This window comes from Oryx dammah, unplaced genomic scaffold, assembly GCF_014754425.2.
Source record: "Oryx dammah isolate SB20612 unplaced genomic scaffold, SCBI_Odam_1.1 HiC_scaffold_25, whole genome shotgun sequence".
NCBI lineage: Eukaryota > Metazoa > Chordata > Mammalia > Artiodactyla > Bovidae > Oryx > Oryx dammah.
Genome location: NW_024070209.1, coordinates 49,552,684 through 49,569,982, shown reverse-complemented (window position 1 = coordinate 49,569,982; position 17,299 = coordinate 49,552,684). Strand labels below are relative to the sequence as shown.

The following is a 17,299-nucleotide window of genomic DNA, read 5'->3' as shown; positions in this document are numbered from 1 at the left end:
TGTTCATATTTCAAATGAATGTAATATATTCATCTTAATGTGTTGCAATTTTTTGCTTATCAGTTTCTCTCTCAATTAGAAAACATAGTTCCTAAACACAGGGGCTGTGTCTTCTGATTTGTCATATACTTAGAGTCAATGTAGTACTTGGTATGGTTGAATGAATTATTCTTATTTATTTTAGTATTTTAGAAAATTCAAAATTTTTATAAATATACCCTTATATGCATTTACATTTTTGTTTGTGCTTTTCTCTCTAACAGGATGGTATTTCAGGTGCAATTAATCATTTCCAAAACACTGTGTTATCAGTTCCTAATCTCGTGCCTGATTCATATTTTGATGCTTTTACCAGCCCTTACATTAACAACAAAATGGAAGAAAAAACTTGTGGGTTTGGTCCAAGCTTATCGGCAGTATTTGATGATGATAAGAATTTTCACACAATTATCTTCCAAATAAAGGTATATTTTCTTTTACTAAAGCCATTTTTACAATACTTTAAATTTTTAATTAACTGAGCAACATATTTTCTTCCTGTCTTATCTTTAAATTGAATGCTACTTAATCTCTAGATGGTTAAGAGATTTTTTTAAAGTCCTAGTATATCAGAGCACTGATGATAGGAAAGAGACATAAAGGCACAAGCTATTCAAGACTTGAATAACTTCTAAGGGAGAAAATAAGATAGATACAGGGTGCTCAGGGCTGGTGCACTGGGATGACCCAGAGGGATGGGATGGGGAGGGAAGAGGGAGGGGGGGTTCAGGATGGGGAACACGTGTAAACCCATGGCAGATCCATGTCAATGTATGGCAAAACCAATACAATATTGTAAAGCAATTAGCCTCCAAAAAATAAATAATTAATTATTTTTTTAAAAAGGAAGAAGAGGCATTATTTGAACATTGAGTGGTGCAGAAGAAATAAAGCAACTGATGAAAAGTTAAGGTCCTGCTAAACAAAACAGAACCAAAAAATCAGAATATACCTGACTCCCCACAACCAGAAGATAAAATAGTCTGCACATTGCTACACTTACAAAATAAAATGCCTTTGAATTCTAAATCTTATACATTACTCCAAATCCATGAACCAAATTAATTAAAATATATTAAATACATGAGAAGTTACCATAAAGAAAAATCAGAAAAATGAAGATTAAAAAAGCTGATGAATATTCCTTCTTTTCCCCCTCAAAGCCATGAAACAAAAGCTGTACTGTAAACTCAAGTATATAACATCAAACACATATTCAAGCCTGAATATGTGTGAAATAACATATCAAAAATTCAGAATTTAAAATATAAATGGTATTGTTTTAAGACAAAATTATCTAAGAAATGTAGACTAAATTTCATAGTGTCCAAAGGTGAATAAACTGAAACTAAAATTTAAAAGACAGGAAAACAACCAAAAAAATGAAAATAAGCTAGTGTTTGTGCATGTCCTCAGCTGCTCAGTCCTGTCCCACTCTTTGCTACCCTATGGACTGTAGCCCACCAGGCTCCTCTGTCTATGGAATGCTCCAGGCAAGAATACTGGAGTGGGTTGCCATTTACTACTCCAGGGGATCTTCCTAACCCAAGGATAGAACCCACATTTCTTGTGTCTTCTTCATTGGTAGGCAGATTCTTTACCACTGATATAAGAAAAAAAATGGTTAGAAAGAAACTAATCAAAATAGAAAAAAGGCAAAGAAAAATAATATACATATAATTGAAGTCTCTGAAGAAGAAAAATAAAACAAGGGGTAGAACAAGCTCATAACTATAGTCCAAGAAAAGAAACTGTGAATCGATATACAGAGTACCTTGGAAAATTGGCCCAGACCAATTAACTCGGAGATACATACTCTTGAAACTACTATCTTTTAAAGAAAAAAAATATTTTTCCTCCAGGTCTCAAAGCAAAATAATAACATAACGTATGGAAACAGCATCAGGCTTCTCAAAAATGGCATATAAAGCAAGGTGATGATGGAAAAGCACTTTTTAATGAAACTCAAGGGAAAAAAATGTGATCAAGAATGTTTTTCTAGATAAGCCAGTCCTTCAAGTAGCAAGGCCATAGAAAAAGTAGTTTTAGAAAGACAATGTGCCCTAGAGAACTTGACGCTGATCTGGAGTTTTTGTGGAACAAAGATGAGTTTCATCCAATCAAGAGATATCTGGTAAAAAGAATGATCTTTCTATTTGTAGATCCACATGTGAGGAGCTTGGAAGTTGCCACTCCATCCTAACAACAAGTGAAAAGCTGAACACATTGATTGAACAGACTGTTAATGGGTCTGGAAGAGAGGCGAGGGCATAGGGAAAACCACAGCCCTCAAAACTGGAGAGACAGAGAAATATATACAGGCAGTCATGGTTCTGAGAGCAGAGACTCATGGGCAGAAACCTCAGTGAGAACCAGTGCCAGGACGGGAAAACCAGAACTGTAGTTGGTACTTTGCTGGAGGCTCAGTGTGAACAACTCAGAATAAAGCACTCAGGGGACCCAGTTATAGGAGACTCCCACAGTGTTATGAAATTTACCTGCAGGAGCTCAACCAGGTTCTTACAGTAAATATTAGGAAAAGATCTCCTCATGCTTCCAGCAGGGAGAGGGGAAAGGAATCATTTGAAATACATCAGAGCACTCTGTTCTTAACAAGGCCTGCCCTTAGAGGAAATTAGTTATCCAGAGTTTAATTTGCTAGTGTATTGTCAGGTCTTTACTGACCTGAGGGAAGGGAAATATACAACTCCAGCCTACTCTAGCCATCCTGTCCCACCTAAGGAGAGAGGGGGAGGAAAAAGCAAGAGACATTTATGATGATACTCACAGTCCAGAGGCACTGGCTCACTAAAAGACTGAGACCTAATCAAAGGATGAAGGTAAAATATATCCCCTTCCCTGACACATATCATCCTCTAACTAAGGACCTATTAACAGCCATTCCTTTTACCAGGTATATGACATCCAGTTATCAAAAAAAGTTACAAGGCATATTAAAAAGGGAAAAAATTAGAGCAAGTATCAGACCCAGACATGGCAGGGGTATTGGACATATCATACCCAGAATTTAAAGCAACTATGATTAAATAATCATACAACTATGATTAATAGTCATTGGAGAAGGAAATGGCAACCCATTCCAGTATTCTTGCCTGAAGAATCCCATGGACAGAGGAGCCTGGGGGGCCATGGTCCATGGGGTCACAGAGAGTTGGGCACAACTGAAGTGACTGACTGAGCATGCATGCATGATTAATAGAACAACTATGATTAATAGAATGGGAAAGACTAGAGATCTCTTCAAGAAAGTTAGAGATATCAGGGAACATTTCATGCAAAGAAGGGCACAATAAAGGACATACATGGAATGGACCTAACAGAAGCAGAAGATATTAAGAAGAGGTGGCAACAATACACAGAAGAACTATACATAAAAGATCTTCATGACCCAGATAACCACGACGTTATGATCACTCACCTAGAGCCAGACATCCTGGAATGGAAAGTGAAGTGGGCCTTAGGAAGCATCACTACAAACAAAGCTAGTAGAGGCAACGGAATTCCAGTTGAGCTCCTTCAAATCCTCAAAGATGATGCTGTGAAAATGCTGCAGTCAATATGCCAGCAAATTTGGAAAACTCAGCAGTGGCTACAGGACTGGAAAAGGTCAATTTTCATTTCAATCCCCAAGAAAGGCAATGCCAAAGTTTGCTCAAATGACCGCACAATTGCATTCATCTCACACGCTAGTAAATAGTGCTCAAAATTCTCCAAGCCAGGCTTCAACAGTATGTGAACCATAAACTTCCAGATGTTCAAGCTGGATTTAGAAAAGACAGAGGAACCAGAGATCAAATTGCCAACATCCATTGGATCATCAAAAAAGCAAGAGAGCTCCAGAAAAAACATCTACTTCTGCTTTATTGACTATGCCAAAGCCCTTGACTGTGTGGATCACAATAAACTGTGGAAAATTCTGAAAGAGATGGGAATACCAGACCACCTGACCTGCCTCTTGAGAAATCTGTATGCAGGTTAAGAAGCAAGAGTTAGAACTGGACATGGAACAACAGACTGGTTCCAAATAGGAAAAGGAGTACGTCAAGGCTGTATACTGTCACCCTGCTTATTTAACTTCTATGCAGAGTACATCATGAGAAATGCTGGGCTGGATGGAGCACAAGCTGGAATCAAGATTGCTGGGAGAAATATCAATAACCTCAGATATGCAGATGACACCACCTTATGGCAGAAAGTGAAGAAGAACTAAAGAACCTCTTGATGAAAGTGAAAGAGGAGAGTGAAAATATTGGCTTAAAACTCAATATAGAGAAAACTAAGATCATGGCATCTGGTCCCATCACCTCATGGCAAATAGATGGGGAGACAATGGAAACAGTGAGAGACTTTATTTTGGGGGGCTCCAAAATCACTGTAGATGGTGACTGCAGCCATGAAATTAAAAGACGCTTGCTCCTTGGAAGAAAAGCTATGACCAACCTAGACAGCATATTCAAAAGCAGAGACATTACTTTGCCAACAAAGGTCCATCTAGTCAAAGCTATGGTTTTTCCAGCTAGAGGAGAAGGGGATGACAGAAGATGAGATAATTGGATGGCATCACTGACTGGATGGACGTAAGTTTGAGCAGCTCCAGAAGTTAGTGATGGACAGGGAATCCTGGCGTGCTGCAGTCCATGGGGTCACAGAGGGTTGGACATGACTGAATGAACTGAACTGAACTGATGATTAATATGCTGAGGGCTTTAACGGATAAGACACACAGCATGCAAGAACAAATGTGCAATGTAAGACAAAGAATTCAGGGAGACAAAATATGGAGTAGTGTTCAATATTGTAAAGGCAAACGTAACCATAAGAAAGCAAGACTTGTGGTCCCATGAGTCAGGGCTATAAATCTCTACACACAAAATAGTACAAGAAATGCAAAAGGCAAAGAAATGCAATGAGACACAAATGGTACATAAACAGAATTACTGTGAACAGAAGTCTTTAACATGGCGCTTTCATTAGAAGACAGATCAAGTAGGAAAAATGTAAATTAGAATATAGAATTCTTAACTAACATAATCAGTGATAAATAATAAGGAAATAACCATTGAAACAGAAAAAAAAAACAAGGGATTTTTATCAAAATAAAAATTTACTTATCTAAATAAATATGAAAACCCTGCAGACATTTATCCAAATAAATTTGAAAACTTAGATTAAATGGATAGTATTTTTAGGAAAACATGGGTATCTAAATTAACAGCATTGGAAACAGAAAGCTTACCGATATCCACAGAAACAGAGGAAGTTATTAAAGAAATACCTTGTAAAAAGCACCAGCCCCAAATGGGTTCACAGGGGAACTCACCAAAGACCATATATTCACAAAGTACCATATATAAAGAGATCGACTCACCAAAGGCCATATATTCACAGTATCACATAAATTGTTCTAGAATACTGAAAATGCCTGGTGGGAAAATCTCCATTTGTAATAGCAACAAAGCAGGTAATATATTTAAGAATAAACCTAGTAAGAAATGCTAAAAAAAACCTACATAAGAATATCTTTTAAGTTTTCTTAAAGGCTTATAGAAGACACAAAAATAGATAAATGTTCTTAGATGGAATGACTCAACATAATAAAGGCTTCTATTCTCCTTAGGTTAATTTATAAATGTAATAAAAACGCCAATTAAATAATAATACTAATAAACTTATTGTAGAACATTTTAGGTTTATAGTAAAGCCTATAAGGAATAATAGACATCCATGGAAGCTAGGAAAACCCTAAAAAAGAAAAGCTATTTGGGGTACTATTCTAGGCAAGTATTAAATATAAACTCTGTAATTAAAAGATTGTGGTATTGGCACATGCATAGTTATCAGGCCAGTGAAATGGAATAAAAAGCACAGAAATACACCTAAGTAACATGAAAATTTATTAACTATGGAGTGATTTCCAGGATATACTGTTAGGTGGAAAAATCAAATTAGACAAGAATATCTATAGTGTGCTACTTTTTATGTCAGAAAATAGGGAGAAGGAAGAGATAAACCAGAAACTAATGAAATTGGTTCCGTAGAGAAGACAATGGGAATGGTGTAGACAGGATGGTGGGTTTGGAGTAGAAAAGATGAGAAGAGTCACACTTAGTTCTGAGGATACCTTTTAGTATAGTCCAGTATAGTTCTTTTAAAATCTATGTACTTCCCTAGTGGCTCAGTGGTAAAGAATCCATCTGCCAATACAGGAGACGTGGGTTTGATCCCTGGCTCAGGAAAATGCCCTGGACAAGGAAACGGCACTCTACTCCAGTATTCTTGCCTGGGAAGTCCCATGGACAGAGGAGCCATGCAGGCTACAATCAATGAGGTCACGAAAGAGTGGGACCTAGCTTAGTGTCTAAATAACAACAGCAGGAAAGCTATGAGAATGAGGAAACAAAATCTTAAAATAGGATGCATTAAAAAACAAATGAACTATTCTATATTTCAAATGAATGACCACACTGTGAGGAAGGGGAAAACACTAAAACAAGTAACTTTTAAATGCAGTGTTTTCTCATTATCAAAGAAATGCAAATCAAACCCACAATGAGGTACCATTTCATTCCAGTCAGAATGGCTGCGATCCAAAAGTGTACAAGCAATAAATGCTGGAGAGGGTGTGGAGAAAAGGGAACCTTCTTACACTGCTGGTGGGAATGCAAACTAGTACAGCCACTATGGAGAACAGTGTGGAGATTCGTTAAAAAACTGGAAATAGAACTGTCATACGACCCAGCAATCCCACTGCTGGGCATACACACCGAGGAAACCAGAATCGAAAGAGACGTGTACCCCAGTGTTCATTGCAGCACTGTTTATAATAGCCAGGATATGGAAGCAACCTAGATGTCCATCAGCAAATGAATGGATAAGAAAGCTGTGGTACATATACACAATGGAATATTACTCAGCTATTAAAAAGAATGCATTTGAATCAGTTCTGATGAGGTGGATGAAACTGGAGCCTATTATACAGAGTGAAGTAAGCCAGAAAGAAAAATACCAATACAGTATACTAACGCATATATATGGAATTTAGAAAGAAGGTAACAATAACCCTGTATGTGAGACAGCAAAAGAGATACAGATGTATTGAACAGTCTTTTGGGCTCTGTGGAAGAGGGCGAGGGTGGGAAGATATGGGAGAATAGCATTGAAACATGTAAAATATCACATGTGAAACGAATCACCAGTCCAGGTTTGATGCATGATACAGGGTGCTCAGGGCTGGTGCACTGGGATGACCCAGAGGGATGGGATGGGGAGAGAAGTGGGAGAGGGGTTCAGGATGGGAAACACATGTACACTCATGGCAGATTCAATGTGGCAAAACCAATACAATATTATAAAGTAAAATTAATTAATTTTTTAAAAGTAAATTAATAAATCAAAGTCTTAAAAATAAATAAATACAGTGTTTTGCCTATATACCCTTAAGCTAAAGATCACTGTAATTATAACAAATATTAGGTTCCACTTAGTTTGTTTTTCACAGTGGTATTAGTGCATTAGCAATTCTGAAATGACTTTCTGTGTATTCTGTAGTTTAGCAAACAACTAAATATATTGTGGATAATGAAATGAGGTTACTCCTCCTTAGAAAGGGAAGTACAAATATGGAAGAGAAAAGGCCAGAATGGTGTTATATTGGAAATGGAATTATGAAATCATGATTTTTAATTAATCAGTAGAAAGAGAACTATATATAGGGTCTTGTGTATGTATGTATATTTGTGGTGTGTGTGTGTGTCTTGTTCTGCTCACTGAGATGGTCTGGAAGCAGTGACATCCTAATAGTGATGAGCACATTTAGTGCCCACACATTGGTTTCTATGTATCATTCCAAAGCAAAAGATCCTTATCTCTGAAGAAACTGCTTATTCCTAGAAGAAGCAAAGTACAAGAATAGCCCAGAGCATACTGTTGAACCAAAATATGAGTGAAAGTGAAAGTGTTAATTGCTTAGTCATGTCTGACTCTTTGTGACACCATAGACTGTAGCCTGCCAGGCTCCTCTGTCAATGGAATTTCCCAGGCAAGAATACTGAAATGGGTTGCCATTTACTTTTCCAGGGGATCTTCCCGATCCAGGAATTGAACCAGGGTCTCCTTCACTGCAGGCAGATTCGTTACCATCTAGCCACCAGGAAAGCCCCTCTACCCCACCCCCCCACACAAAGAAGAAGATGTCTAAGAACGAATGGAGACCTGCAGAAAAGGTTAAAAAGCCAACTTGAAGGGTCTCTCTAGAACAATCTGACCATTAAAATAAGTAATGGTTATAACAGTGTTTGAAAATAAAAATACATAAGCAATATTTTATGAATAAATGAATGAATCGATGGAGTGACGATGGAAAGCTCTTCCTTACAATAAAATGCCAACTAGTAAACGCAGAAGGAAAACCTAAAAAAAGATCACCACTTTATAGCACTTTACCACCACTTCTATAGCAACCATAGAAATAGGTGAGAATCTCCAATGCATACTGAAATGGATATACAAAGGTATGGTGAGAAAAAGGACTTTTATCTCAAAACATTTCTGCATAGGATATTTATTGATTTAAAGAGAAAATAGTACGTTTACAGCGACAGATCTCACAGATACCACTTTAGTATTGTTAACATTGCTAGTAATGGGACAAATCAACATTATGTGCCTTTAAACATGATACATGGAGAACATACATCATTTCTGTCATATTATTGCCAATATGTATAACTGAATGTAAGCATTAAGAAGTGTTGCACACACACACACACACACACACACACACACAATACTCTTCAAAAAGGTAAAGATCATGAAAGACAAAGATTGAGAAATTGGTCCAGATTAAAGGACACCAAAGATATATGACAATACCTGATCCTGGATAGGATAGTGGGCCGGGGGGGGAAAAAAAGTTTTTTTATTTTACTATGAAAGACATTATTGGGAGAGATGGCATAATTTGTATGCTGCTGCTGCTGCTAAGTCACTTCAGTCATGTCCGACTCTTTGTGACCCCATAGACGGCAGCCCACCAGGCTCCCGTCCCTGGGATTCTCCAGGCAAGAACACTGGAGTGGGTTGCCATTTCCTTCTCCAGTGCATGAAAGTGAAAAGTGAAAGTGAAGTCGCTCAGTCATGTTCGACTCTTCGCAACCCCATGAACTGTAGCCTACCAGGCTCCTCTGTCCATGGGGTTTCCCAGGCAAGAGTACTGGAGTGGGTTGCCATTGCCTTCTCCCAAAATTTGTATAAAGGTCTGTAATTAGATAATAGTATTAATATCAATGCTAATTTACTGATTTAAGTCATTAATATTATGACAGTTTAAGAAAATATTTTTGTGTTTATTAAATAAGCCCTGAAATATTTAGTGTTAGAAATATCTTGTGTCTGCAGCTTTCTTCCAAATGGTTCAGAGTAAAATAATATATAGAGAGAAAGTCATAAAGCGAATGTGATATATTATTAAAATTTAAGGAATTCAGTGACCGTATATGGAATTCTTTGAAATATTCCAGCAACTATGCTGTGAGGTTTTAAAAGTCATATTTGAACATGTTGGTAGAGCTTTCCATTTTGGGGTCACCCATTGTGTTTCTGCCTAACACTTGCATGATCATGTACCAGAGACACTATTAAATCTGCTCAAAGGAGATATACTTTGACATAGTATCTTCCCTTCAATTTTTAATGTAAGGAAATAAACAGCAGAAACATTCTGGAAGATTATATATGAAGCCTATTGAAAGGAAATAAATGAACAAATATCTAAATATAGCCATCTAGGGTGTGTACTATTGTTTGTAATTAAAATTTCTACCACTACTCACTAAGTATGTAAAGCAAGAGTCTGAGCCACCTACCCTAGCATTGGTGCGTTGGGAATGAGCAGTTCCATTGATCATCTCTAGTTTTCCTTAGGGCAAATTGCAGTCATTTGCAAGAAGTCTTAGTAGGAAATATTAAGAGAAGGCAACGGAGTGTAGCCAGGGAGTAATAGGCCAAGATCAACAAGAAACAAGTCCTAACTGCCATTCGCAGGCATTATGATGCCACTGAACTATGATAATGTGTACTGATGTGGTATTATAGAAAAAGTCTTGTAGGGAAGTGGAGGTTTGCGCCAAGTTTAATCAAAGTGAGGGAAAGTATTTATTAGGGCAAATTCTGAAGACATTTTGAAATAGGAGACTTGCCAGTATAGATAATTTAATAATGAGATTAGGCAAGTAATTTTGCATATATGCTAAATGGTTTTGCCTTCACTCAAAAACATTTAAACCAAGACATAAAATTTGCAGTTTGGAAAATAAATAGACATTGTCTCTTGCCATATATCTACTAGTGATGTATAAGTTCACCATGAAGCTAAAAAATTACACGTTTACTTCTTTTTAATCATAAGGAAAAATTCTTTGAAAGTCACATTTAAAGATTTTTTTTTTTAAGTTTCATAAGAGAATTTATTAACTGCCCTTTGTCATCAAGGATGGTACCTTTTCTCTCACTTATATATCCCCAGGTCACAGCATAGTGTGCATCTGCATTTTTTAGTTCTATAGAATTAAATTCTGCTCAGGAAAAATATACTTTTGTTTGTTTTCATTTTATATGATGTTTAGGAAGCCATACAGGCAGCATTTGAATCTGCCCAATTATATGCAGCTACATTTGAAAAGTTTCAAATATTCTTCAAGGAAAATGAAAGTCTTGATTTACAAGATCTTAAACTTCAAGAACCTGGTAAGTTTTCATTTGTCCTTGCTAATTATATCTAAGAGTCATATCAAGCTTTATCATGGTCTAGGTTTCTGTTTTGTGGTGTGTGGTGACAGAGATGGTAGCCCAAAAGAGCTGGCGTGACAAAACACAAGAGTTTATTCATTTCTAGATTACTTTCTGTAGAACCACTTTTTTCTTTACTTTTACTGTTATGTTTTATTTCAAAACATTATGGGAAGGAATTCTTCCCCAAGAGCTTATCTTTTAGTATGAAGCTGTACCAGTGCAAAGGTCATATAGCCTCTATATGGAAAGGAGTTGAAAGGAATGTTTTCCCCTCAGATTCCTTAAAAAATGTTTACATAGTATAACATGTATCTCAAGAATTCATTCTGTCTCAGGAATTCAAGTTACTCTATTTGTACAGCCCTATTGCAACCGGGTAGGTATGAGTCGACACCTTAGTCATGAGATTAGAACCATGGAGAAGTTATTTTATTAAATTTATTTTATTCAACCAAAGAAAATAAAATACAATGCCCAAGTGAAATTTCAGGCAAGAAAGTTTCCAAATGATTATGAAAATTAAGTATATAGCATTCATTATTACCATTTAAAAATGTGAAGCATACCCATATTCTTCTTTTGTTGTTGTTGTTTCATTAACTGGTTTTATTCTTTTTTTTTTCTCATGCACAAAAATGTTTACTCTGATACTTTGCCTCATGAATGAGCACTATTTTTTTTTTCTGTAAATTCTTGTGTTTTTCTTTCAATTCATTATTTTTATTACACTGAAGTATTTTAAAGTAAATTAGACATGCCAGTCCCTAAATGAAATACTTCAATATGCATCTTCAAAAAGCATCTCCCTACAAAACCAAAATATTTTCACACCTGAGAAAAAATCTCTAAAATCAACATTTAGTCCATATTCAGAATCTGCCAAATAAAGCAGTTTGCAGCTGGTTTGGCCCAGAATCTAATCCAAAAATAGACACTGTATTTACTTTTTATGTCTCTTAAGTTTTGAAAAGTTGAAACAGACCTTTTTTCTCCAGAGCACTAACTTACTCAAGAAACACGAGTGGGGTTCTACTTAAGAAATTAGAAAAAAAATTAGACATGTTCATTTCTACCATTCTTCACCAACACCGTCACACTGAGACTTAGTGTGTGTTGAACTGAAGGGAACTGACCGGTACTATGGTGGCACCATGGTAACAGTAAGATGTGGAGCCTGGCATTTCAGCATGAAATAGACTAATCCAAATAACCAGTTCTAACCATCTAGATCACCTACTCACAGCCTTGAGCCAAGGCCTCTGAGTCTCCTGTTATGTTCCTCACGTTGGATAACTTTACTCCCTCACCAGTTACCTAACTGGATAAGGCCACCAAGCTCCCAGAGTGCCCTTCATCTAGTCCAGGCTTGGCTTGTCAGTCCTGTCTCAATCTCCGAACCAAGGTATCATAGGTATTAGCCATTTGTTGTCTGGGAATCTGGAGTAGATTGGCCTGGACTCCTAAAAGTTGTTTTCTTGCTCTTTTAGGAACTTTCTTGTACTTCCTAAACCTCTGAACCCAGTATTTCCCATTAGAATGTAGCTTTGCCCCTTGGATACCATGCCTTGCCTGTTATACCATATTCCCTCAAATTACTATAACACTGCCTATGACATATTGTGCTCAGATGCTCAGTCATGTCCAACTCTTTGTGATTCCATGGACTGTAGCCCTCCAAGTTCTTCCGTCCATGAGATTTCCCAGGCAAGAATTCTAGAGCGGATTGCCATTTCCTCTTCCAGAGGGATCTTCCCCACCCACGGACTGAACCCACATCTGTTATGTCTCTTGCATTGGCAGGGGAATTCTTTACCACAAGTGCCACCTGGGAAGCCCTAAGATATATTATAGTTTATTATACTTAATAAATGTCTGTTTAACCAAACTTTTAGCCAGACTGCCCTTTGTTTAGCTCCAGAAGGTGATCAGAAGACAGACTCTGGCTTTCTGAAATAATCAGTCATGAATTTAGAAACCATTAAATTTCTATAAAAGTCAGTGTCTACTAATATTTTCCATACTTGCTAAGCACTTATGATAGGTGCTGTGCTGTCTCATCTAATCTATTTTATCTAATCCTCATAATTCTATATAGGCAAGTATTCTCATTTTACAAATAGGTAAGTGGAAATACAGAAATAAGGCAACTCCAAGATTACACAGTGAGTAAGTGGTTTAGAAATTGTTTCCCCTGACTTGAGAGTTTGCTATACAAACCATTCCTCCTCCATCTCACCAAGAGAGAGCTCTTCTGTTGGCTTTACTCTTTTGTTTTCCTTTGAACATGGATATAAGTCATTTAATTTTCAGTGACCTAAATTTATTTATGTATAAAATGAAAGTATTGGACTAAATTGGTGTTTCCCAAATTGGTATTCCTTGAACCACTATTCTGAAGGATATTACTTGATACTATGAAAAAGACTCTGTGTTCAAATAAATTTGGATCAAGCAACATTATGCAGCTTTCCTCACCAGGGGTTTTCTTAGATCATTTGATATCCTAATTTTTTCATTTCTCAAAAATAAACACATCAAAACCTTCTAAAATGAGTAGGAGAGATAATTGTCATCCCTTTTTTTGTATCTTGAGGAAGGTGAAGCTCAGAAAGATTAAGTAACTTAGCCAGAGCAACAGGTGGGTTAAAGACTTGGGCCTAGGTTTTCTAAGACTTTGTCTGATGTGTTCTTTATACTGTGTCAAACTGCCCCTGTGTCCAGAACAGGAGGTGATGGAAATAAAGGCAGGGATCAACAACTTTTTCTCTTGGAGATGGTGGAAGAGGGTTAGAGAAGAACAGGAAGCAGTAGGGAAAACAGTCTGACTCAAGTGGAGGGAGCAACTGGAAATAAAGTAAGCTGAGTTTTTAAAGACAAGGAGTTGTTTTGTATTATATGTGTATTAGTAAGAGCTGTTTTTGACCAATAGTATGATTTCAAGATAATCTGACTTCCACTGGTGATTTGAGAAATTGGAGGTAGGAAGATTATCAAAATGCAACTCCAGCATTGGCAGACAAAGTTGACAATGGCCTTAACTTTGATGTGGGGAGCAGGGTTGGCAGAGATGTTGGGAAGAGGAATGGAAATAACTTTAGCTATGCCTGATCTCTTGTGTTTCAAACTTTCTCTGTTGTTAATATCCTTATATACTTGGTAAAGAATCTGCCTGCAATGCAGGAGACACAGGAGACGCAGGTTTAATCCCTAGGTCAGGAAGATCCCCTGGCAGAGGAAATGGCAACCCACTCCAATATTTTTGCCTGGAAAATCCCATGGACAGAGGAGCATGGTAGGTTATAGTCCATGGGGTCACAAAGAATCGAATACAACTAAGGATGCATATTCATACTTATTTTGAGGTATGATGTGGAAGAACCATTAGATTAAGCCAACTTCAAACCAGCCTGATTCTAGAATCTACTCCATTATAGACTAGATTCTCTAATGCAATTACAAGTTATTTTCATGAGCTATTCTTAGCGACAGCCAGAAAATATATTTACATTATGAAATGTTAGTTTCTTCATTACAAGAATAAAATATAAAGCATCATGAATTAACATTTTAAAATTATACAAGGTTCTCTGCCTACGGATAGTTCATTTTAAATACATTTGTAAGCGTATTAATGCAATGATTTTTGATATATCTGTGTAATGGTCCTTTAAAATCTAACATATATTTTTTGCTGTATATGAATTATTCTGTGTAGGTGTTAAATTCTTTAGTGAACAACTGGAAAAATATCACAGACAGCACAAGGACGCAGTGGCTCTGAGACCCACCAGGAATGTAGGGCTGCTGCTTATTGACACTAAGCAACTAAAAGAAAAACTAATTCCATCACCTTTGCGATGCTTGGAGGTAACTATGAACTAGGAAAAATTTTAATTATAGTCTCTGCAACTATTTTATGATTTCTCTCCTGCAAATAGTCTATCTTTATTTTCTAGTATTGCAGCTATTTAAAATTAACTTAAGTCTATTCAGCATCTTTAATTTGTAGGGAAAGTTCCATGTTTTTCTTTCTGTCCCAAGCATTGTCAATTTCAGGTGAGGGAACAAAAGTCCTTAAACTAGCCTCTTACATCTACTCCTTTTTCCTTTGTTGGAGCATTTCAAGATTTCCTCCAGAGGAGACATTGCTGTAACAGCTCAGAGTCCTAGGAGGAATACTGGTTGATTCTAGGATACTGAGGTATCCTAGATACTGAGGTTTCCTGATCTGAAACTGTCCCTAAAGATCTGATTGTATTTTAGTGAGTGGTAGAGCTGAGGAGATTTGATTGCTTCTACGATAACTTTCAGGTCTTCCTTTAGTCATATATACCATCAAATACCACCACAAAGGGACTCCCCTGGTGGTTCAGTAGTTTAAAGTGACCCAGGTTCAATCCCTGGTCAGGGAGCTAAGATTGCACATGCCTCACAGCCAGAAAAACTCCCAAAACATAAAACAGAAACAATATTGTAACAGATTCAATAAAGACTCTAAAAAATACCTCTAGAAACACAATGATATAGAACAGAGATTGGCAAACTATATCCCACAGGGTCATTCCAACCTGCCACCTGTTTTGTACCATGACAGTTCACTTATGTATTGCCTGTGGTTGCTCTACAAGGGCAGAGCTGAGTGGCTATGACAGAGACCGTATATCCTGCAAATCTAAAGTATTTACTATTCAGCCCTTACAGAAAACCTCTGTTGACCCCTGGTGCAGATGAAAGAAGACAGTGCTCTGTCTAAAAGGCTGCAGGCCTGAGTGCTAATATCTTTTCTGTCACTAATTAGCTGTGTGGCATTGGAATTCTTTCTAGAGCTTTGCTGATTTATCTGTTGAAAAAGAAAACAATAGAGAATTGAAGCAAAGTCAATTTCAGCAAACATTTCTGAGCACTCTGAGTACTATTGTATACTAAGCCAAAAACAAAAAAACGAAACATCAAACTGGCTTCAGCAATCAGAAAATGTATGGATCGAAAAAGTCCAGAGGGTGGATGGACATCAGGAAGCTGTGATCTAGTGACTCAGTGGTTCCTAAAGACCTCATTTTTTCCACTCACTGTGTGCCAGCTTCCTTCTGATGTGCCAGCTTCATCCTAAAGCTCATATACCCTCACTTTTCTGAAGTGGTAGTCAAAGGCTCCGTAGGATAATTATTTCCTTATTCATGTCCAGAGAGAGAGAGAGAGAGATCTCTCAGCCTTAAACAAAAGTCTTGGGTTTCTACTTAATTGGATCAGCTAATGTCAGAGGTTCACTCTAATCCAATCACACTAGCCAAAGAAAGCCATGCTCATTTTACCTTAAGACCAATTAGACTTAATCTTTGTTTCTGAAGGAGAGATCACCTTCCTCCAAATCATTACTACCGTCCAGCACGAAAGAAGTAGAGCTGATACTGGGGATGGTACCACAATGTTCACTATACAGGACAAAGTAACAGAAAGGGTACTTACAAAATATCAGACCATTTAGGCAGACTTTTTAAAAAATTATTTATTTATTTGGCTGCATCTGGTCTTAGTTGCAGCATATGGGATCTTGGTTGAGCCATGTGGGATCTTTCCTTGTGGCACACAAACTCTCTAGTTGTGGCATGTGGGCTCTCTAATTTGTGGTGCACAGACTCCAGCGCCCACAGGCTTCAGTAGTTGTGGAGCTCGAGCTTAGTTGCTCCATGGCATGTGGGATCTTAGTTCCCCAGCCAGGGATTAAATTCATTTTCCCAGCATTACAAGGCAGATTTTTAACCACTGGACCACTAAAGAAGTCCCTAAGTAAACTTTTTAATAAATTGTGCGATCTAACTTATTCTGGAAATAACCTTCAAAAGTAATCCTATTGTTTCAGTGTGGGGGTGGGGGGAAGCCTTTTCATATACTGCTGCTTCCATTGCCTGCTGACTTAACAGACATTCAGTTAGACTTTATCTAAACTGTATAATAAAGTAGAAATACTCAAGCAGTTATGATTCATAGTTCCTTCTTCTTTCCTAGGTGCTGAATTATATGCTTCCTCGTCTAAGCAAGAAAAAAGTGGATGCCATCATCTCTGAGGCACAAGATGCAGAATACAAGCTTGAATTTGTCCCAACTACTACCATAGAATATGTTAACAGCTTAGTATTTCTTGACGAAATTCAGGAAAGGGTGAGTTGATTCTTGTGCAACTCACTATTCCAAATCTTGTGGGAAGGAAGGCAAATAAGAGAAACTGAGGGACTGAAGGTCAAGATACAGCTGTCAGAATATCAGAAACACTTTCAGGCAAAGGAAGTGGATGGCTTACTTCACAGTAGTAATGGCGGCTAACATTGATCACTACTAGTCAGGCATGTACTACATTTTCTACATATGTTACATTTTTTATCCTTACAAAAGCTTAAGAAGTATTGTTTAGTCATTCAGTCATGTCTGACTCTTTACGACCCCATGGACTGCA

General features: G+C 37.3%; 1 protein-coding gene across 2 annotated transcripts in view; it reads left to right on the top strand.

Annotated features, from left to right (window-relative positions):
* Positions 1–17,299, top strand: part of DNAH6 (dynein axonemal heavy chain 6) — a 285,139-nt gene that overhangs the window by 48,225 nt on the left and 219,615 nt on the right. For both annotated transcript variants that reach the window (XR_005718342.1, XM_040224335.1), the window contains exons 11-14: positions 264–464; positions 10,683–10,803; positions 14,564–14,715; positions 16,855–17,007. Coding sequence is in view for 1 of the 2 variants with exons in the window: in XM_040224335.1 (XP_040080269.1) it covers positions 264–464; positions 10,683–10,803; positions 14,564–14,715; positions 16,855–17,007 (627 nt within the window). In the remaining variant the exon portion in view is untranslated. The remainder of the gene's footprint in view (positions 1–263; positions 465–10,682; positions 10,804–14,563; positions 14,716–16,854; positions 17,008–17,299) is intronic.